At 46.4% G+C, this 23,688-nt stretch overlaps 1 protein-coding gene across 1 annotated transcript; it reads left to right on the forward strand.

Moving 5' to 3' along the window:
- Positions 1-1,267: 1,267 nt before the first annotated feature.
- On the forward strand, positions 1,268-14,840 carry LOC132567268 (zinc finger protein 658B-like). The gene is made up of 5 exons (XM_060232957.1): positions 1,268-1,355; positions 3,446-3,516; positions 6,252-6,363; positions 9,632-13,174; positions 14,743-14,840. The coding sequence occupies exons 1-5, from the start codon at positions 1,268-1,270 to the stop codon at positions 14,838-14,840; spliced, it is 3,912 nt and encodes a 1,303-aa protein (XP_060088940.1).
- Positions 14,841-23,688: the final 8,848 nt, after the last annotated feature.

A 23,688-nucleotide genomic window follows, 5' to 3' on the forward strand; every position in this document is an offset into this window, starting at 1 on the left:
AAAAATGATGAATATCAGCTTTCAATCCCTCTAAATCTCTTTTACACAAGGGAGCTTCTTCATCTTAAAGAACAAGATCAGGAGAGGGAGAGTTAGTGGCGGCCATGACTGGGACAGATCTAGTAGCAGGGCGACTAACCTTCTCGGCTCTGTCCGATTTAAAGAACTCAGCAACTGATTTCTTCTCCTTCGAGATCGATCTTTTTTTATTCTTGGTTTGTTGTCCCATTGAAATTTACTTGCAAACGTTGAGTCTAATAACTATATTAATAGGATGTATAGGGGGCTGCTCAGGAGCTCCTTCAAAACACGTACGCCATGCACCAGCGACGCTCCGCCCCCCCCTCCATGTTTTCTTGACCAGCATGACCTGGACTAACTAAGGTCATCCAATCTTAGAAGCCAAGAATGGTCAGCCCTGCTTAATTTCTGCCTTCGGAAACCAGCAAAGAAATTCAGGGTTCCTATGCAGAGGCATACCGCCTCTAACTGTCTCTTGCCTTGTAGAACTGGAGTCACCATGAGACAGCTATGACTTGACAGCATTTTAGTCACACACAAATCCTGTTCTGGGGCAGCAAATCTAAAAAAAACCCACATTGCCAGACGCCAGTAATTTGGGCTTTGTGTCCCGTTCTCTGGGAGAATGTCATGCCCAAACTTTTGGTCTGATCCTGCAACCATTTGAGCCCCAAGGTTCACAGGGCACATATCAAATCTCACAGAAGTGTGAAATGTGTTGACAGCGTTTATAACCCCCGAGGCTCATGCACACCTGGTGCTTCTATTTTGCTTCCACCACAGTTTATTAAAATTATTACAAATTTTATTGAGTGTGAAGAAGACAAGGTTTCAGACCCTGGGAATGGGGATGCATAAAAGCAGGATTCAGAGAAGCAAAGAAATTGGAATTTTAGTTTTAAATCCTTCCTTCTGATTTTGTCTCCCTTGCAGGCAGCGAAGAGATGTTGTCGAGCTATTTTCTTTGCAGAGAAGTGGGAATTGCTGCTCAGCCTCTGGTCCAGGTAGGGGAGGATGAACAGGGGATAGTCTAGGCCCTCCCTCATTTCTCAGGAAAGCTTTTGCTCCTGCCGTCTTAAGAAGAGGGACTCTGAGTGGCACTGGCCTTACACATCCCATACTCTACCTCCTATACCCTCAGAAAGTACCCCTGTCGAGGTCTCTGCCCGGCAGGATCTCTGACGAGGGAATCTGCTTTTTCTTTCAGTCTCCATTTTCCTTTGAGGAGGTGGCCGTGTATTTCACCATGGCGGAGTGGGCCCTTCTAGATGCATGCCAGAAAGTTCTCTACAAAGAAGTCATGCTGGAGAACTATGAGAGCGTGGCTTTTCTGAGTAAGGATCTTTCACAGGCAAACTGCTGCCATCGGGATTATAGAATCTATCTTTGTGAGGCCAGTGCAGCTAACTCGCCGGCACTCTGTGCATCATGCAGTTCAGGTGGCCATGAAAGTGTTGTTCAGCATGGCCAGGCAGAGAAGTACGAGCCCACCCCCCTGCCCCACTGATCCAGGGCAGCTGAGGCCAGTGTTGTGGCCGTCACCCAAGCCAGAGAAGTTGTCTTGTCCTGAGGCCAAGGAAGGGCTGAGAGGCCCTCTAAAAGATTCTGGAAGAATCCAGATCCTAATTTCTCAGTTGTCAGCCATTACGACATCCCCTTCCCTACATGGGATTATCTCCGTCCACTCTGACTGTAATCTGGAAAGATCCATCCCCTGTAGAGTTGTTCGGATAGTGGGTTTGGATCGTGACCATGGTTCCGTCCTTCTGGAAGAAAATTTCCTCTTTCTTGGATTTCTTTCCTTCCCCATATTAGAACAGTCACTTTCTCTCTTTGTCTCTCTTTCTCTTCCAAAGCCAGGAATGAAAGAGATCCTATAATGCAGGGATCGCCAACCCCCAGTCTGTGGACCAGTACCAGACCTGTTAGCAATCAGGCTTTGAGTTGTATAATCACTTCATTATATATTACAATGTAGTAGTAGTAATAATAATCCTGCTCTCCACTCTGAATTTCAAAGTCTCAGATTGGCTCACAATCTCCTTTATCTTCCTACCCCACAACAGACACCCTGTGAGGTGGGTGGGACTGAGAGAGCTCTCCCCAGAAGCTGTCCTTTCAAGGACAACCTCTATGAGAGCTATGGCTGTCCCAAGGCCATTCCAGCAGCTGTAAGTGGAGGAGTGAGAAATCAAACCCGGTTCTCCCAGATAAGAGTCCGCACATTTAACTACCACATCAAAATCATAGAAATAAAGTGTACATCCTGAAACCACCCCCACCCCCCAGTGCCTGGATAAATTGTCTTCCACAAAACCGGTTCCTGGTGCCAAAAAGGTTGAGGATATAGACAAAGGTCTTGCATCTGAGGAGTGGCTGCAGAGTTTTCCCAGAAGATCTCAAGAGGCTGTCTCCTTTTCAAATGAACTGGCTGCAGGTGGGTATCCTTTACATTGATATCAAGGGAATGGGCAAGGAATCCCCATGGGATCTCTTCACTTCTAAACAACTCCTTGTTTGGTAGGATTCCCAAGTATGCAGAGTGAGGAGAGAGAGAGAGAAGGCCTCTGGGGCCTGGAATCTGGGGGCTCAGAAGCTCCTCCTGGGGCTGAGCTCACTTGTGCCCATTGAGTGGCCACACTAGCCTTAAAGACTGGACATTCCAGGGAAGTGGGAGGTTTCCGTAATGGATGATTCCCGGCTGTGGGTCACTTGCGTGTAGCCTCAGTTCAAAGATGCACGCTTCCCTCTCACAAATCAGGTGAAAGATTCTTTGTTAATACTGAGAAGGCAAGAACAGCTCTAATGGAGTGCCTTTGGAGGTTAACAAAGAATAACAATTCAGTTCAAAACCAAATAAATCCATACCCCAAGGGTAGGAGTATTTCCTGCCCCCACAAGACGCATGCAATAAGAAAGGTTTTTTCCTCCTGCTTGGCTTTATCTTGAAAGCAAAGTTGACTGATTGGCTGCCTTTGCCTTCTCCAGCCCAGCTGTTAATTAGGATGACTCTCAGCAGCTCTAGCAAATCAGACAGTTCCTGGCAAAAACTTGCTTTAACTTATAGGCTGGCTTTAAGCTGATCCCTTCCTTACTGTCCCGTTCTCTGGAAGAATGTCATGCCCAAGCTTTTGGTCTGATCCTGCAACCATTTGAGCCCCAAGGTTCACAGGGCACATATCAAGTCTCAAAGAAGTGTGAAATGTGTTGACAGCATTTATAACCCCCGAGGCTCATGGGCACCTGGTGCTTCTATTTTGCTTCCGCCACAGTTTATTAAAATTATTACAAATTTTATTGAGTGTGAAGAAGACAAGGTTTCAGACCCTGGGAATGGGGATGCATAAAAGTGGGCATTAAGAGAAGCAAAGCAAATAGGAATTTGAGTTTTAAATCCTTCCTTCCAATTTTGTCTCCCTTGCAGGCAGTGAAGAGATGTTGTCGAGCTATTTTCTTTGCAGAGAAGTAGGAATCCCTGCTCAACCTCTGGTCCAGGTAGGGGAGGATGAACAGTAGATAGTCAGGGCCCTCCCTCCTTTCTTGGAGAAGCTTTTGCTCCTGCTGTCTTAAGAGAGACTCTGAATGGCACTGGCCTTACACATCCCATTCTCTACCTCCTACACCCTCAGAAAGTACCCCTGTCGAGGTCTGTGCCCGGCAGGATCTCTGATGAGGGAATCTGCTTTTTCTTTCAGTCTCCATTTTCCTTTGAGGAGGTGGCCGTGTATTTCACCATGGCGGAGTGGGCTCTGCTGGATCCAGGCCAAAAAGCTCTCTACAAAGAAGTCATGCTGGAGAACTATGAGAGCGTGGCTTTTCTGGGTAAGGATCTTCCACAGGCAAACTGCTGCCATCAGGATTATACAATCTATCTTTGTGAGGCCACTGCAGCTAACTCGCCTCCACTTGGTGCATCATGCAGTTGGGGTGGCCATGAAATTGTTGTTCAGCATGGCCAGGCAGAGAAATATGACCTCACCCCTCCCCTCACTGATCCAGGGCAGCTGAGGCCAGTTTTGTGGCCATCACCCAAGCCAGAGAAGTTGTCTTGTCCTAAGGCCAAGGAAGGGGTGCGAGGCCCTCCGAAAGATTCTGGAAGAATCCAGATCCTAATTTCTCAGTTGTCAGCCATTACGACATCCCCTTCCCTACATGTGATTATCTCATTCCACTCTGACTGTAATCTGGAAAGATCTATCCCCTGTAGAGTGGTTCGGATTGTGGGCTTGGATCGTGACCATGGTTCTGTCCTTCTGGAAGAAAATTTCCTCTTTCTTGGATTTCTTTGTTTCCCCATATAAGAACGATCACTTTCTCTCACTGTCTCTCTTTCTCTGCCAAAGCAAGGAATGAAAGAGACCCTATAATGCAGGGATCGCCAACCCCCAGTCTGTGGACCAGTACCAGACTGTGGCCTGTTAGCAATCAGTCTTTGAGTTGTATAATTATTTCATTATATATTACAATGTAGTAGTAGTAGTAATAATCCTGCCCTCCACTCTGAATTTCAAAGTCTTAGAGCGGCTCACAATCTCCTTTATCTTCCTCCCCCACAACAGACACCCTGTGAGGTGGGTGGGGCTGAGAGAGCTCTCCCCAGAAGCTGTCCTTTCAAGGATAACCTCTATGAGGGCTATGGCTGTCCCAAGGCCATTCCAGCAGCTGTAAGTGGAGGAGTGAGAAATGAAACCCGGTTCTCCCAGATAAGAGTCCACACACTTAACTACCACATCAAAATAATAGAAATAAAGAGCATAATTGTATCATCCTGAAACCACCACCACCCCCCGGTGCCTGGATAAATTGTCTTCCACAAAACCGGTTCCTGGTGCCAAAAAGGTTGAGTATATAGACAAGGGTCTTGCATCTGAGGAGCGGCTGCAGAGTTTTTCCTGAAGATCTCAAGAGGCTGTTTCCTTTTCAAATGAACTGGCTGCAGGTGGGTATCCTTTACATTGATATCAAGGGAATGGGCAAGGAATCCCCATGGGATCTCTTCACTTCTAAACAACTCCTTGTTTTTTGGTAGAATCCTTAAGTATGCATAGTGAGGAGAGAGAGAGAGAGGGCCTCTGGGGCGTGGAATCTGGGGGCTCAGAAGCTCCTCCTGGGGCTGAGCTCACTTGTGCCCATTGAGTGGCCACACTAGCCTTAAAGACTGGACATTCCAGGGAAGTGGAAGGTTTCCGTAATGGATGATTCCCGGCTGTGGGTCACTTGCATGTAGCCTCAGTTCAAAGATGCACGCTTCCCTCTCACAAATTAGGTGAAAGGCTCTTTGTTAATACTGAGAAGGCAAGAACAGCTCTAATAGAGTGCCTTTGAAGGTTTACAAAGAATAACAATTCAGTTCAAAACCAAGTAAATCCATACTCCAAGGGTAGGAGTATTTCCTGCCCCCACAAGACGCATGCAATAAGAAAGGTTTTTTCCTCCTGTTTGGTTTTATCTTGAAAGCAGAGAAAGCAAAGTAGACCGATTGGCTGCCTTTGCCTCCTCCAGCCCAGCTGTTAATTAGGATGACGCAGCAGCTCTAGCAAATTAAAAATCAGACAGTTCCTGGCAAAACTTGCTTTAACTTATAGGCTGGCTCTAAGCTGATCCCTTCCTTACTGTCTCATTTTCTGGGAGAATATCATGCCCAAGCTTTTGGTCTGATCCTGCAACCATTTGAGCCCCAAGGTTCTCAGGGCACATATCAAATCTCACAGAAGTGTGAAATATTTTGACAGCATTTATAACCCCCGAGGCTCATGGGCACCTGGTGCTTCTATTTTGCTTCCGCCACAGTTTACTAAAATTATTACAAATTTTGTTGAGTGTGAAGAAGACAAGGTTTCAGACCCTGGGAATGGGGATGCATAAAAGCAAGATTCAGAGAAGCAAAGCAAATAGGAATTTGAGTTTTAAATCCTTCCTTCCAATTTTGTCTCCCTTGCAGGCAGTGAAGAGATGTTGTCGAGCTATTTTCTTTGTAGAGAAGTGGGAATTGCTTCTCAGCCTCTGGTCCAGGTAGGGGAGGATGAACAGGGGATAGTCAGGGCCCTCCCTCCTTTCTCAGGGAAGATTTTGCTCCTGCCGTCTTAAGAAGAGAGACTCTGAATGGCACTGGCCTTACACATCCCATACTCTACCTCCTACACCCTCAGAAAGTACCCCTGTCGAGGTCTCTGCCCGGCAGGATCTCTGATGAGGGAATCTGCTTTTTCTTTCAGTCTCTGTTTTCCTTTGAGGAGGTGGCCGTGTATTTCACCATGGCGGAGTGGGCTCTGCTGGATCCAGGCCAGAAAGCTCTCTACAAAGAAGTCATGCTGGAGAACTATGAGAGCGTGGCTTTTCTGGGTAAGGATCTTCCGCAGGCAAACTGCTGCCATCAGTTTTATACAATCTATCTTTGTGAGGCCAGTGTAGCTAATTCGCCACCACTCGGTGCATCGTGCAGTTGGGGTGGCCATGAAAGTGTTGTTCAGCATGGCCAGGCAGAGAAATATGAGCCTGACCCCCCCACTGATCCAGGGCAGCTCAGGCCAGTTTTGTGGCCATCACCCAAGCCAGAGAAGTTGTCTTGTCCTAAGGCCAAGGAAGGGCTGAGAGGCCCTCCAAAAGACTCTGGAAGAATCCAGATCCTAATTTCTCAGTTGTCAGCCATTACGACATCCCCTTCCCTACATGGGATTATCTCCGTCCACTCTGACTGTAATCTGAAAAGATCCATCCCCTGTAGAGTGGTTCGGATTGTGGGCTTGGATTGTGACCATGGTTCCGTCCTTCTGGAAGAAAATTTCCTCTTTCTTGATTTCTTTTCTTCTCCATATAACAACGATCACTTTCTCTCTCTTTCTCTCTTTCTCTGCCAAAGCCGGGAATGAAAGAGACCCTATAATGCAGGGATCGCCAACCCCCAGTCTGTGGACCAGTACCAGATCGTGGCCTGTTAGCAATCAGTCTTTGAGTTGTATAATTACTTCATTATATATTACAATGAAGTAGCAGTAGTAATAATAATAATAATAATCCTGCCTCTACTCTGAATTTCAAAGTCTCAGCGGCTCACAATCTCCTTTACCTTCCTCCCCCACAACAGACACCCTGTGAGATGGGTGGGGCTGAGAGAGCTCTCCCCAGAAGCTGTCCTTTCAAGGACAACCTCTATGAGAGCTATGGCTGTCCCAAGGGCATTCCAGCAGCTGTAACTGGATGTATGCAGAGTGAGAAAAGAGAGAGAGAGGGCCTCTGGGGCCTGGAATCTGGGGGCTCAGAAGCTCCTCCTGGGGCTTTGCTGAAGTGCCCTTAAAGACTGGACATTCCAGGGAAGGGGCAGGTTTCCGCAGTGGATGATTCCCGGCTGTGGGTCACTCGCGTGTAGGTTCAGTTCAAGGATGCACGCTTCCCTCTCACAAATCAGGTGAAAGGTTCTTTGTTAATATTGAGAAGGCAAGAACAGCTCTAATGGAGTGCCTTTGGAGGTTTACAAATAATAATAATTCAGTTCAAAACCAAATACATCCGGGTTTAAAGATTTTTATTTCCAAACGAGAAAGGGAAGGTGGATATAGAAAAGTAAAAAAGAAAACATCTGTTCAGAAAAATAGAATACATTCTGCATATAGTTATATCCTCAAATACAAAAAAATTCTACCATGTCATTATTATTAGGCATGGCCAGCCCAATCAAACATAACCGGCGGCCGGCTGTGGCGTAGCTGCCACGCCGCTAGTAGACTTCCTGAGGACTTTGGCACAGTGGAGCGTGGGGAGGGGAGAGGAGTAGCTTACTGTGAGAGAGATGGTCGCCATGGCAATGCTGGTGGTGTACCATGTACAAAAGACGACACCACCACACGGAGCACACCCCCCCCCCCGCAATGTTGCCCTGCTGCCGCCCCCTGCTATGTGAAAGGATTACCTCCCCTAGGGGCCGCAGAACTCAGAGTGCGAGCCGCTGGGCATGGATCCCCTTCAGCACCCCCCCCCAAGTGCCTAGCGCAAAACAGCCCTGTACCGTTGGGTAAGCCATCAGCCCAGGAAGGCTGAGGGGCAGCACCCGCTGTCTCCTGTCAAGCCACACGGGAGGCAGCGTAGCGGCTCAAAACCCATCCCCACCCCGCTAGAACCAAGTCTGCCCACCCTCCCAGCCATTCCCTCGAAGATCGGGGGGTTGCTCCAGAAACGTGCAGCAGATGCCAAGCAGGAGAGACAGCAGAGGGTAGAGCTCAGACTTTATTTTTCCGGAACAGAGTGCAACAGTTTCCCTGGTGTGTGCTGGGCAGTCTTGCTGTGGGTCGGGCTCCATTCCGAGCAGCAGGCATAAGCAGCTGAGGGAGTGGGGGCGGGCGGTGGAGCGACACACGTGGAAGCCTCTGTGTTGGAGTCCCACCTGCAAAACAGGGACAGAGATCAAGAGCACCTGCAGGGGCCGCAGCTGGAAGAGCAGGGTGCGTTTCAGCCGGGTGCACTCTTAAAGGGACAGTCTTTGACCCATCTCCCCGCATCGGGTCAGCTACCACACCCACCCACACCGCATGCCCTTCCAGGGGTTTGGAATGTGGCAGAGGGCAGACCGAGGGAAGGGGGCAGGCAGCAGTACAGGGAAGTGGGTTCAGCAAATGCCCCCTGCCTAAGCCACCTGCCTGGTTCACCTGCCAGGGACGCTCACGCACCAAGCAGCCATGAGCGAGGGGAGGGGGAGGATAGTGGGGGTGAAAAGTGAAACTTACCCAGCCATCAGCGACAGTCCTCGCTCGCATGCAGAGCCTCCATGAGCCCAGAACCTGTGGAGACCTGGAAACATGATCAGTTAGCCCTAGGGGAGAGACCTCACTCTCCCCTGTGCAAGTACAAAACCTGTCACCAACATCCCTGACTGTCCCTCGCTCTAAGTTCGTATGGCCGGGAGCTCGCTGGCAGAACTTCCCGCCACGCACACCTCTTCCTAACAACTGAGTTGTGCGAGGCAGAGTGAAAGTATTTCTAGGAGGGAGGGGACCGCAACAGGACGCCGGGAAGGGGGCTCGCCAGGCTGAGGTGTGAGGGGATTGGTGAGGCAATCACGCAGCTCCCTAAGGGGTTTGCGGGCTTCTGCAGCGGCAGAGGAGACCTTTGTTTTTGGTTTCAACGAGTGCCTATGGGACACGCCGCTGTTTTTGCAGCTTTGCGCCTCTCAAGGGTGGCGTGTCATGGCCCAAACTGCTCAGGACACTGCCTAAGCCTGGCCACACCCCCAATTCCACCCCCTCCTCTGCCTGAACGCCGTGCTCCGCCTCACTTCCGGCGACGCTCGGGCGCAGCCCTCAGGCGCCGGTGCCCTCAGGCGGAGCAACGCTTGGGCGACCCCCCGCCCACGTAAGTCACCTCCACTGTGGCAGCGTCGGTGGTACGTTGGTGCAAACCCTTCTTCAGCTCGTATGCTCCCAAAACACTTTCTGCCCACCCCCCTCTGGATTGTGCTGTTAATGTACTTTCAAAGAGTAGATAATTGTAAACTTCGGTGTACACCAGGAGGAAGGCATTGAACTATCTGCAGCATGGGTGGAACTTCAGGATCCGACTAGACCTCCTTGTGTGGATTCTAACAAGATCTCTCTTTCTCTCTCTTTCTTTATTCCTGCAGGAGATAATCAGAGTAATGAGGGGGATGAGGAACCGCATCAGGTATTGCCTGATGAAGTCAAGAAGGAAGTTGTGAGAAGAAATGTCAGGATTCAAGGCAGACTGAAGAAGAATAAAGTCAGTCACAGGGTGAAGAAGAGGGATAAATCCATTCCTTGTCAAGGTGGAGATTTCCAAGAAGTTATTCACCTGTTGGAGAAATCATACAAGTGCTTGGAGTGTGGAATGAACTTCTCAGATCAAACCCAATATACTGTCCATTTGGGAATGCACAGTGGAAAGAAGACCCATCAGTGTCTGGACTGTGGAAAGGCCATGATTACCAGAGCAGAGTTCTTTAGACATCTAAGAATACATACAGGAGAGGAACCTTCTAACTGCTCAGACTGTTCTAAGAGTTTCTCAAAGAAACCAGACCTTGCTCAACATCAAAGAATTCCTACAAGAGAGAAGCCTTTAATCTATTCCAAGAGTGGAGTGCTGTTCTTGAATGGAAAAGAGAGTAATATGCATGTTTCAAAGCATAGTATAATGAACACATGTCAATGCTTTCAGTGCGGAAAGTACTTCAGATACAAATCACAGTTCCTTGTACACCAAAGGACCCACAGAGTTGGGAAACCTTTTGAATTCTCACAGTGTGGAAAGAAATTCAATGAGAATTTCCTTCTTATGCAACATCAAAAAGCCCACAGATGGGAGACGTTTTTAGAGTGCTCAGCGTTGGGGAGGAGATTCAGTAGGAGTGGCACTTTTAAGCAACATCAAAGAACCCATAAAGGGGAGAAGCCTTTTGAATGCTCAGAGTGTAGGAAGAGATTCAGTGACAGTAGCAGTCTTCAAAAACATCTAAGAATCCATTCTTGGGAGAAACCTTTTGAATGCATAGAATGTGGGAAGAGATTCAGTCACAGTAGCAATCTTCAAAAACATCTAAGAATCCATACAGGGGAGAAGCCTTTTGAATGCTCAGAGTGTGGAAAGAGATTCAGTCAGAGTGGCCATCTTCAACAGCATCAAAGAACCCACACAGGGGAGAAGCCTTTTGAATGCTCCGAATGTGGGAAGAGATTCAGTCGGAGTGGCCATCTTCAAAGTCATCTCAGAACGCACACAGGGGAGAAACCTTTTGAATGCTCAAAGTGTGGGAACAGATTCAGTCGGAGTGGTTATCTTCAACAACATCAAAGAATCCACACAGGGGAGAAGCCTTTTGAATGCTCAGAGTGTGGGAAGAGTTTCAGTCAGAGTCTGACTCTTCAAAGTCATCTCAGAACCCACACAAGGGAGAAGCCTTTTGAATGCTCAGAGTGTGGGAAGAGATTCAGTAGGAGTGGCAGTCTTCAACAGCATCAAAGAACCCATACAGGGGAGAAGCCTTTTGAATGCTCAGAGTGTGAGAAGAGTTTCAGTCAGAGTGCAACTCTTCAATGTCATCTCAGAACCCACACAGGGGCGAAGCCTTTTGAATGCTCAGAGTGTGGGAACAGATTCAGTCGGAGTGGCCATCTTCAACAACATCAAAGAATCCACACAGGGGAGAAGCCTTTTGAATGCTCAGAGTGTGGGAAGAGTTTCAGTCAGAGTACAACTCTTCAACGTCATCTCAGAACCCACACAGGGGCGAAGCCTTTTGAATGCTCAGAGTGTGGGAAGAGATTCAGTCACAGTAGAAGACTTCAACAGCATCAAATAATCCACACAGGGGAGAAGCCTTATGAATGCTCAGAGTGTGGGAAGAGATTCAGTCGGAGTGAAACTCTTCAAAGACATCTCAGAACCCACACAGAGGAGAAGCCTTTTGAATGCTCAGAGTGTAGGAAGAGATTCAGTCACAGTAGCAGTCTTCAACAGCATCAAAGAACCCACACGGGGGAGAAGCCTTTTGAATGCTCAGAGTGCGGGAAGAGATACAGTCACAGTAGCAGTCTTCAACAGCATCAAAGAACCCACACGGGGGAGAAGCCTTTTGAATGCTCAGAGTGTGGGAAGAGATTCAGTCACAGTAGCAGTCTTCAACAGCATCAAAGAACCCACACGGGGGAGAAGCCTTTTGAATGCTCAGAGTGTGGGAAGAGATTCAGTCGGAGTAGCAGTCTTCAAAAACATCTAAGAATCCATTCAGGGGAGAAACCTTTTGAGTGCTCAGAGTGTGGGAAGAGATTCAGTCGGAGTTTGACTCTTCAAAGTCATCTCAGAACCCACACAAGGGAGAAGCCTTTTGAATGCTCAGAGTGTGGGAAGAGATTCAGTAGGAGTGGCCATCTTCAACGTCATCTCAGAACCCACACAGGTGAGAAGCCTTTTGAATGCTCAGAGTGTGGGAAGAGATTCAGGTGGAGTGGCAGTCTTCAAAAACATCTAAGAATCCATTCAGGGGAGAAACCTTTTGAATGCTCAGAGTGTGGGAAGAGATGCAGTCGGAATCGGACTCTTCAAAGTCATCTCAGAACCCACACAGGGGAGAAGCCTTTTGAATGCTCAAAGTGTAGGAAGAGATTCACTAACAATAGCAGTCTTCAAATACATCTAAGAATTCATTCAGGGGAGATGCCTTTTGAATGCTCAGAGTGTGGGAAGAGATTCATTCACAGTAGCAGTCTTCAACAGCATCAGAGAACCCACACTGGGGAGAAGCCTTTTGAATGCTCAGAGTGTGGGAAGAGATTCCGTCACAGTGGCCATCTTCAATATCATCTAAGAATCCATTCAGGGGAGAAACCTTTTGAATGCTCAGAGTGTGGGAAGAGATTCACTCAGAATGGGGCTCTTCAAAGTCATCTCAGAACCCACACAGGTGAGAAGCCTTTTGAATGCTCAGAGTGTAGGAAGAGATTCACTAACAATAGCAGTCTTCAAATACATCTAAGAATTCATTCAGGGGAGATGCCTTTTGAATGCTCAGAGTGTGGGAAGAGATTCATTCACAGTGGCCATCTTAAATGTCATCTAAGAATCCATTCAGGGGAGAAACCTTTTGAATGCTCCGAGTGTGGGAAGAGATTCACTCAGAATGGGGCTCTTCAAAGTCATCTCAGAACCCACACAGGTGAGAAGCCTTTTGAATGCTCAGAGTGTAGGAAGAGATTCACTAACAAAAGCAGTCTTCAAATACATCTAAGAATTCATTCAGGGGAGATGCCTTTTGAATGCTCAGAGTGTGGGAAGAGATTCAGTCACAGCAGCAGTCTTCAACAGCATCAGAGAACCCACACTGGGGAGAAGCCTTTTGAATGCTCAGAGTGTAGGAAGAGATTCACTAACAATAGCAGTCTTCAGATACATCTAAGAATTCATTCAGGGGAGATGCCTTTTGAATGCTCAGAGTGTGGGAAGAGATTCAGTCACAGTAGCAGTCTTCAACAGCATCAGAGAACCCACACTGGGGAGAAGCCTTTTGAATGCTCAGAGTGTGGGAAGAGATTCAGTCGGAATGGCAGTCTTCAAAAACATCTAAGAATCCATTCAGGGGAGAAACCTTTTGAATGCTCAGAGTGTGGGAAGAGGTTCAATCGGAATTGGACTCTTCAAAGTCATCTCATAACCCACACAGGGGAGAAGCCTTTTGAATGCTCAGAGTGTAGGAAGAGATTCTGTCACAGTAGCACTCTTCAACAGCATCAAAGAACCCACAGAGGGGAAAAGCCTTCTGAATGCTTAAAGCAGGAGCGTTGAACTATTTTGTTTTGGAGCCGGATCTGACATAAATGAGACCTTGCCAGGCCATTTGTGTCATAAAATGCAATGCCAGGTTGCAGAGATATGAACTTTATAAAGGACATAGACAAACAAAGATTTTTTTTTAACTTAAAACATGCTTTAACCATTAGCACTTGTTGGTCTTTAAGGTTCTTTCTTTGTTTCTTTCTCCCATGCATTCTGGGCTCCTATTACACAGAAGTGCTGCTGAGCCAAGCCTGTCTTGCTTCTGTTGGCTGAGGCTCCTCCCCCTTCTGGTTCCCGAGGAAGGAGGGAAAGCTTCCTTTGAAGAAAACTATTCCTCTCCCCCTTTCTTCCCAAGGGAGGAGCCTCAGTCAATGGGGTAAATCGAGACTTTGCTCAGTAACTCCTATGTGATTGAGCAAGCTTGGTAAAGGAAGCTGTGATGCAGAAGGAAGCAAGAGAAAGAGCAAAAGAGATGACTGCCAATTGCTCGGGAGCCTGATAGAAGCCATCCAGGGGCCTGATTTGACCCCCGGGCCACATGTTTGACACCCCTGTCTTAGAGTGTGGGAAGAAGTTGTCAGAGTAGCCAGCTTCAACAGCATCAAGGAATTTATAGAGGGCAACAATCTTTTGAATAGAAATTCAGTTAACATTCTTATGTTCAACAACATCTAAGAACACTCACAGGGAGAAGACATGGAACTTCTTAGCCCAGTAAGTTACATTGAACTCAGTTGTTACTAGGATACGATGTGAATGTTATGGACTTTTATTCCAGAAAAGAGCTGTTCACAGATGTAGGTTGTTCCAAAACTAGACAGAATTTAAAAGCAAAAGTCTTAAAGTTTGGTTGTAATTTGGACCCAAAACCTGGTAACATTTGCTAAGGCCAACTTCAGAAAGATAATCCTTCCATATAGTATTACACTGTTCCCTCATCTACCTGCAATCTGTGCTATCTTTTGATTGGTAGGTTAGGAGCAGTGTGAATGTCCCATTTTCTCAACTGTACTGACTCAATACGTGTAATCCACCTTCAGAATGCCTCCCACCTTAGAGACACTTTTTCTGTCCATCTCCCTCCCTCCTCTCCATGGCAGAAGTCGTCCTTTTCCCGCTCTGAAAATACATTCCTCATTACACTCAATCAGGAACTTTTTTCTCCACAACCCTGGAAGCATTTTTGCCTGTGAAACAGGGTTTCTCCCCTATTTAGAGTGTATTAGCCTAATAAGTACGCAAAGAATAAAACCTCTCCAAAGAACTGGAGCCGCTGCCCTCACCAGTAGCTCAATCCACCACAAAAATTGCAAACTCTCCACAGATTCATCAGCCATCTGTCAATGACCTTAAATCTGCCCTTTTCTCCAACCATCTCTGCGTGATTCAAACACACCAATCCACTCTCCTTCCAATTCAAATCTGCTTCCACTCCTTTCCTTGCAGGTCATTCCTACTTAGTGACGTGGCCTTCAGTGAAGACACACATGTACCCCATGGTGCTGAGATTCGAGCATGGGGACAACCATCTGGGAGTCCCATAGAAGTTGCTGGGTGACTTTGGGCCAGTCACTCTCTCAGCCTGATGTACTCAGTGCAGTTATTGTGAGGACAGAACCACAGATGAGGAAAACGATACTTGTAAATTTCTTTGGTTCCCTATTTGGGGAGAGAAGCGAGGTACAGGTGCCTAGAAAATAAAAGAATGCTTAAAAAAAAAGTGGGTCAAGGCTCTTGTTTTATTTCAGCCTCCAACTACACCCTGCTATTGCATGTCACCCACCCGAAACACCGTCCTTCGCCCCTACAGCTTTATTTCTCCTCCTCTCCAATGATATTCCAGCACAATCGTTCCCAACAGTCAAAGGTGTCAAAAACTGCATTTTATCTCCCTATCTCTTCAGTCTGGGTGCAGAACATATCATATGGAATACTGGATTAGTATTCACCTCTCAGCTGCTGGTATTCCAAGGTCTCCCATCCACGTACTTGCCAGGGTCGATCCTGCTGATCTTCTGAGGTCTGATGAGGTGGGGCTTGCCTGGGCTGTCCATGTCAGGACACTAAGCCTAATTTCCCAGCAGCTTCAGGTGTTCATACCATCAGTGAGAAGGAGGTGAGAGTTGTCTGTACATGTTGTGAGGAAATAGATAAACCGTCCTTCTTTCTTCTGGCAACCTTTTAATTATTTTAAAAACTGGATACACGCTGTTATCCATCCTGCCCCAGCATGGTGTTCCTGCACCATCAGTTTTGAGTCTCCCAGTCTGGATTCTTAAGAACAAAAGAAAAGCTCTGCTGAATCAGACCAGTGGTTCATCTAGTCCAGCATTCCATCTCACACAGTAGCCAGGCAGTTCCTCTGGAGGGAAAACAACAGGGCACAGAGTCCTTCATAAGAACACCAGGAAAGCCCTGCTGAAATCAGACCATGCAGTAGGACCACTATCAAATATAGAATCAACAGAGCTATAAGATTGGATTTGACTCTCAAAACCCTGTTGGTCACTGAGGTGCAACTGGACTTGAATCAAGCTGTTCTGCAGACCAGCATGGCTTCCCTCTGATACATTCCGTCCCAAAGCAATTTATAACTGGCAGGATGCATCAACCAGTGGCTTGGTATGGTTTTGAAGTGCTCAAGAAGACCTAGGAAGAACTGAATTCTAGACCCCCTTGCCACCACCACCAGCACAAAGTTCTTGGTAACCTTTGGTCAGTTACATCATCTTAACCTAAGGTACCTCACAATTCTGTTGTGAGAATAAAAGAGAAGAAAAGGTGACTCGCATATGCATTTATTTATAGTCTGCCTTCCTCACCAATACTGAAGGCAGATAGGATGTTGGAGCCCCTTCCCCATGAAAAAAGGCTGAAGTGTCTGGGACTTTTCTGTTTAGAAAGGGGATGACTAAAGGGGGACAGGATTGAGCAGGGGTGGCTGAAGTTGCTTAACAAGAGCTGCATAGAATCAACATCAGATGTTTGAGACCCGGAAGGAAGGAAGACATGGGAGGGAGGCAGAGGTGGAAAGAAAGGAACTTTAAATGCATTGTCCAAGCTGTGGGCTGGCTTGGCTTGGAGAATTGATTTAAAGAGATTAATGTTTTAATCAGCTGATGGGGGGTGGGGCTTGGAGAGCCGCACAATATGTGTGAATGAATCCCATGTGGCTCCCGAACTGCAGTTTGGCCAGCCCTGCTCAAGGCCAACATGATTTCCTGGGTTCACCAGAGTATAAGCTCCAGGTTGGGAAATTCCTGGAGATTCCGGGTGGTACAGCCTGGGCAGGGTGGGGTTTGGGGAGGGGAGAGAACTCGGCAAAACATCATGCCAGAGAGCGAACACTTCAGCCTTCCAGGGCATTCAATGCGTGACCTCAAAGTAGCTGTTTTACTGCAAAGGGACTTCAAGAACAGAATGGAAAGGGAAATTGCAGAATTACAAGTTATAATGAAGCTTGGAACAAACACCTCCCTGGGACTGACCAGGGACATCGCTTTCTTAACTCATAACATATGCTAAACCCATACTCACCAAGTAGAGCTATACTATACATCCACTGTAGGATGTGACGTATTTTTCTTTTAGAAGAGTGTACCAGAATAATGTCTTTTTTGTACTGTCATGCTGGAATAAAGGATATTGGTTATCTCATGACATATTCTAAATCCATCTCCCACTGTATTCTAATATATTATTTTTTGTTTTGGCAAACTGGAATGATGTTTATAATACGATGCTACATGTTAAATTAGGTGGACAGAAACTCCCCTAAGAAAAAGACGTTCTTAGTTTAACCCATGCTTGAGGAGAAATAACACAGTTAACAGAATCTATATTACCTTGTGATGATGGACTGTCACCATTCATTCCCCAACTCTGACATGTTTTTGCCTTTGTTGTTTTCCCACACAACTGATGCTATCCAGACCTACTTTATGATCTTTAAAAAATTGTTAATTTCACTATTTTGCCAAGCGATTCTAACTTTGTAATATTTTGCATGCTTGACCACTGCCCACCAGCTGTATGTAGCACTGCTCACTGTACTGCATTTCATTATCTGATGAAGTGTGCATGCACACAAAAGCTTACATTTCGAATAAAACTTTATTGGTCTTAAAGGTGGTAATGGAATGCAACTTTGTTCTAAGTGGAGATATGATGGAGGTTTATCAAATAATGCATGAGGTGAAGAGAGAGGGCAAAGAAATTTTTTTCTCCCTCTCCCAAATTACTAGAACTCAAGGGCATCCTACTGCAAATAGTTAAACTGGACCTCTTTCCAAGGTCAGGATGCTGGATCAGATGACCCCACCTTGGCCTGACCCAGGAGGGCCGATTCTCTGGTGGAACAATGGATTGCATGGATTCTCCAACCCAGGTCTAGCCCCTTCCTCCCATGGATTTTCCCAGCCGTTACTCGGTGGAGGAGTAATTCTGGAGGCCAGGCGAGGAAGGGACTGGGGGGAGTCACTTGCTCAGCCTCCTTTGCCTGAGACTGGGGGCTGATCCAGCCTGGGGTTCCCTCCTCCCTCTTCCGGGGGTACAGCCCCGTGCGGGGTGACTCCCGAGCAGCCTCACTCAGTTGCATTGCCGGGGGTCGCTGACCGCAGCCGGGATGAATGAAGCCCAGTCCCGCGGGCGGGGGAGGTCTTTACGGGGGGAGGAGCTTTCTTAGGGCCTTTGCAACCTTGAATGGGTTAAAACAACCGAGCAGTTTGCTAGAGAAGCCGACAAGGGTAGGTGGCGGAGAGAAGGAGGGGGGCTCCAGAGACAGAAGAGCGCGGGAAGGTCCCCTCCCAGTCAGTCTCCCCGGAGAGGGATTCGGATCTCGCCACGTGTTCGGGGCAGGGGCCCTTTTAAACCCTTTCCAAAGGTGAAGTTCTTCCCTGTGGAGGTTTCCCTTTGTCAGCCCCGGGGGGGTCCGGAGGCGCCTGCCTTGGAGGGAGGGTGGTGGTGGTGGTCTGCAGGGCTTGCAAGGCGGCTCTTTCCCAGGCGGCCTCTGGGGGATCGGGACCCGCCAGCCAGCGGGGAGGTGAGGATGGGGGGAGCCCCCCAGGCCAGCAGCATCCCTGCATCCTACCCTGCTGGAGGTGGAAGGAGTTTATCCGAGATAGATTGCTAATACTTTTATATTTTTAAAGTGTTTTTGTACTGTGTTATCTGGTGCGTTTTCTCGGTTCTCGAGCCCTATTCCGGGGAGAGGGAGCAGGATACAAATGTGATTGAATAAATACCCTCCACGGTTTCCCTTGCAGGGGCTGAAAGGCCGGATCTGAGTTTTGTAAACCAAAATGCATTCTGAGCCATGGAGGGCAGAGGGGGGGGGGGGGGGGGGCATAAGATGTCGATCACATGGGAAGAGTCATTCATGCTGATTGGCTGCCCCAAATATTGCATATCTGGGACGCACTCCCCCCCATCTGCAGGATTTTTTGGGGGTGGTGGTGGTCTTTATTTGCATTAAATTATAGAACAGAGTTTATGTCCAGTGACATCTTTAAGACAAAATCGTATTCAAGGTATAAGCTTATGTGTACAAGTACTCTTTTTCAGAATAGTCTAGGTTTTTGCATCATGTAAGAAAGGAAATAACGGTCTGTACCTGTGCACGTTTCTTCCTAAGATTGATGGAGTCTCATTACATGTGGCTTAAAGTGATGCCTTCCGTGATGATAGATTCAGGTGAGTAGTCATGTTTGCACATGAAAGCTTATACCGTGAATAAAACCTTTTTGGTCTTAAACAGGAACAACAAGCTAAGTCTACAGGGTCAACAGCTGTATGGATCCAATTAAGGGGCAACAAGGACTGAAGCAATAAATACGTTAATATAGGAGATAAGTGTGTAAGAGAACCTTTCTAATTATGGTGAAATTAACTGAGATTCCTTTTCGATGCCCCATTCATTTCCTTTCAAGCATGAAGGTAACAGGCAGCATTTTTTCTTTTTAGTTGGGGTAGAGTGCAGTATATTTCAAGTTTCATTGCATGGATGTTGGAGCCAAGGAACAGAAAATCTTGAACAATTTCAATTTCTTCATCAGCAGCCGTTTCTGTATTTCTCCACTAGTCATTACTTTTGTCTTCCTGATAGTCATCTGTAATCTCCCTTTAGCATTTTCTGCTCTAGCCTTCACTAATAATGATTTCAAGGTTTCACTACTTTCTTCCAGTAATGTGGTGTCATCTCCATATCTCAGATTCTTAATGTTCCTTCTCCCATTTTCATTCCATCTTCCTCTAAATGACAGGGAGCTAAAATCCATTCTAGTCTGGCAACCTTGCGCATGGGAAACCATTCTGTTTCTCTGTATTCTAACAGTGGCCTCTTGCCCAGAGTACAGGCAGGGCTGGCCCATTCACTAGGCAGCCTTATTTGGCTATCTGGCATGCGGCCCTGGGAAGGGCACCAGTTTGGCCCTCCCACCCACCGTTGCTTTTGCAGTGAGGGAAATACCTGGCAAAGGCAAGGGCAGCAGCAGTGCTCCTGTGCCTCAGAGCAAGCCATGATGCTGCTGTTGTGTCAGAAATGTTGTGATATTTTTCTATACTGTGTGCTATTCCCCCCCTTTTTTTGTATTTTGTAAAGTGCATACTTAATGGTTACATTTGGAAGTGATTCACTGTTGTTAATATATTTCTTACATTGAGTTATTAATTTTGTTTTTTTCATTATTTTCCACAATTTTTGGGTATTTGCAGAGAAATATATTAGCCTACGTGCTAAAAAATATACAGAATATTACTAGTATCAGCATAGTACGAACTGAAAACGGAGTCCTGATGAATAAATTCTAGAAAGGGTTCCTATGTGTTATAGAACTTAGAGACAAAGTGGGGGTTGTGTATGTAGTAAATGTGATCTGAAAGTCTCTCCATAACAAAAAATATCTGAGATAGTTTTAAACCAATTATGGATAAGGGGAGGATGAGCAGATTTCCAAGTGCTTGCTATGGTGAGTTTGGTTGCTATTAGTAACAAAAAGATAAGGCATATCTTTACTTGATCCCAGCAGTCAAAAGCATGGATGTAAGCTATGAATCCCAAACTGGTTATCTTAAGAACATAAGAGAAGCCATGTTGGATCTGGCCAATGGCCCATCCAGTCCAACACTCTGTGTCACACATTGGCAAAAATTTTTATATATACACACACACTGTGGCTAATAGCCACTGATGGACCTGTTCTCCATATTTTTATCTAAACCCCTCTTGAAGGTGGCTATACTTTTGGCCGCCACCACCTCCTGTGGCAGTGTATTCCACATGTTAATCACCCTTTGGGTGAAGAAGTACTTCCTTTTATCTGTTTTAACCTGTCTGCTCAGCAATTTCACCGAATGCTCACAAGTTCTCGTATTGTGAGAAAGAGAGAAAAGTACTTCTTTCTCTACTTTCTCCATCCCATGCATTATCTTGTAAACCTCTATCATGTCACCCCGCAGTCGACGTTTCTCCAAGCTAAAGAGCCCCAAGCGTTTCAACCTTTCTTTATAGGGAAAGTGCTCCAGCCCTTTAATCATTCTAGTTGCCCTTTTCTGGACTTTCTCCAATGCTATAATATCCTTTTTGAGGTGCGGCAACCAGAACTGCACACAGTACTCCAAATGAGACCGCACCATCGATTTATACAGGGGCATTATGATACTGGCTGATTTGTTTTCAATTCCCTTCCTAATAATTCCCAGTATGGCGTTGGCCTTTTTTATTGCAAACGCACACTGTCTTGACATTTTCAGTGAGTTATCTACCACGACCCCAAGATCTCTCTCTTGGTCAGTCTCTGCCAGTTCACACCCCATCAACTTGTATTTGTAGCTGGGATTCTTGGCCCCAATGTGCATTACTTTGCACTTGGCCACATTGAACCGCATCTGCCACGTTGACACCCACTCACCCAGCCTCAACAGATCCCTTTGGAGTTCCTCACAATCCTCTCTGGTTCTCACCACCCGGAAATATTTAGTATCATCCGCAAACTTGGCCACTTCACTGCTCACTCCCAACTCTAAATCATTTATGAATAAGTTAAAGAGCATGGGACCCAGTACCGAGCCCTGCGGCACCCCACTGCTTACCGTCCTCCACTGCGAAGACTGCCCATTTATACTCACTCTCTGCTTCCTATTACTCAGCCAGTTTTTGATCCACAAGAGGACCTGTCCTTTTACTCCATGACTCTCACGCTTTCTAAGGAGCCTTTGATGAGGAACTTTATCAAAAGCTTTCTGGAAGTCATGGTAAACAACATCTATCGTGTCTCCTTTGTCCACATGTTTGTTCACCCCCTCAAAGAAATGTAACAGGTTAGTGAGGCAAGATCTTCCCTTACAGAACCCATGCTGAGTCTTCCTCAATAACCTGTGTTCATCAATGTGCCTACTCATTCTGTCCTTGATAATGGTTTCTACCAACTTTCCTGGTATTGAAGTCAGACTGACTGGCCTGTAATTTCCCGGATCTCCTCTGGAACCCTTTTTAAAGATGGGGGTGACATTTGCTACCTTCCAGTCCTCAGGAACGGAGGCAGATTTCAATGAAAGATTACAGATTTTTGTTAGAAGATGCACAAGTTCAACTTTGAGTTCTTTCAGAACTCTTGGATGTATGCCATCTGGACCCGGTGACTTATTAGTTTTTAATTTGTCTATTAGTTGTAGGACCTCCTCTTTTGACACCTCAATCTGACTCAGGTCTTTCAACACCCCTTCCAAAATAAGTGGTTTTGGGGCTGGCAAAAAGTTCTTGTCTTCCACAGTGAAGATGGAGGCAAAAAATTCATTCAGCTTCTCAGCCATTTCCCTATCCTCCTTCAGTAATCCTTTTACCCCATGGTCATCCAAGGGCCCCACTGCCTCCCTGGCTGGTTTCCTACTTCTAATATATTTGAAGAAATTTTTATTGTTGGTCTTTATGTTTTTTGCAATATGCTCCTCATAGTCCCTTTTTGCCTGCCTGATCACAGTCTTGCATTTGATTTGCCACAGCCTGTGTTCCCTTTTACTAACATCACTTGGACTGGTTTTCCATCGCTTAAAGGAGTCCTTTTTACCTTTTACAGCTTCCATTACTTTGTTTGTTAACCACGCAGGCCTTTTCTTATGCCTGTTAGTGCCTTTCCTAACTTGTGGTATGTATTTTATCTGAGCTTCTAGGATTATAGTTTTAAATAGTGTCCAAGCTTCCCCAAGGGTTTTGACCGTATGTACCTTTCCTTTCAGTTTCCTCCTCACATTCCTCCTCATCTCAGTGTATTTACCCCTTTTAAAGTTAAACGTGGTTGTGACGGTCTTTTTGGACAATTCCCTATTTATACAAACGGTGAAATCAATAACATTATGGTCACTGCTCCCAAGAGGCGCAATCACTTTTACATCTCTCACCAAGTCTTCTGAAATAATCTTCTATGAATTACAAGCTGATTGATCTCTCCTTCGCTCTTTTAACTGATGTGAATTTGCAGTGTGATCTCAAGTGCCTCTTCCTTTTGTGAATCCATGTGGAACATCTGACATTTCTCTTTCATTATATGACCACATGCCTTGTTGTAAAATGTTGAGCACTTGACTTGCATGAGGAATTAATACAGTGGTTCAATAGTCATTACAGTCTTGGATGTCTCCATTTTTGGAACTGGAATGTAAAGTGAGCATCTCCCCTCTGTGGGCCATTCTTTTGTTTTCCATCTTTGTTATTAAAATATTGTTAAGATTCTGATGGACTCCTTTTCTGTGGCTTGGAATACCTCCCCTGATATCCCATCTACTCCTGGTGATTTTTTCTCCCAGCTGTTTTCAATGCAGCTTTACTTTGTAAAATTCTACCTTCTTCTTCTCCAAAAGATTCTTCTTGAAAGGAATCTGTCTTCCTTTCATTTCTTTTTTATAATGCTTCAGTGTTTTGTTCCTATCTTTTCTTAGATATTTCTGCTTCTAGATAGTTCAGAAATCTGGGAAGAAAACCCAACCCTGGTTCTTGCCCCTGTGGTTACAGCAGCTCTGATGGTGGAGTCAGTGATGAGGAGTCTGGTAGTGGGTCAGAATCCATATCCCACCCCCTGCTCCATTCCTTCTCTAACCCCTCTCCTTTGCTGTTGTTTCAGATGTGGGGAGGATCCGTGAAGGTGGAAGCAAAGTTGTCTGAGTCAGAAGGAGCTCCATCAGAGGAAGGTCAGAGGTCGCAGGCCCAGGAGCATGCCAGAGAGCCCCTGTCAAGTGGTAAGGGGGCCTCCTGCCCAGAGGGGATTGGGACAAGTAGTAAAGTTGTTGAGCAGAAGCTTCAGGACTGGAGAAAAGGGAAATACTTCTACATAGAATGGAGTTCTGGGGGAAAGTGCCCTAGGATGTTGCGATGGCCACTTCAGTTTAAGGGGAAGTATGTAG

The sequence above is a fragment of the Heteronotia binoei genome, chromosome 2 (assembly GCF_032191835.1).
Source record: "Heteronotia binoei isolate CCM8104 ecotype False Entrance Well chromosome 2, APGP_CSIRO_Hbin_v1, whole genome shotgun sequence".
NCBI lineage: Eukaryota > Metazoa > Chordata > Lepidosauria > Squamata > Gekkonidae > Heteronotia > Heteronotia binoei.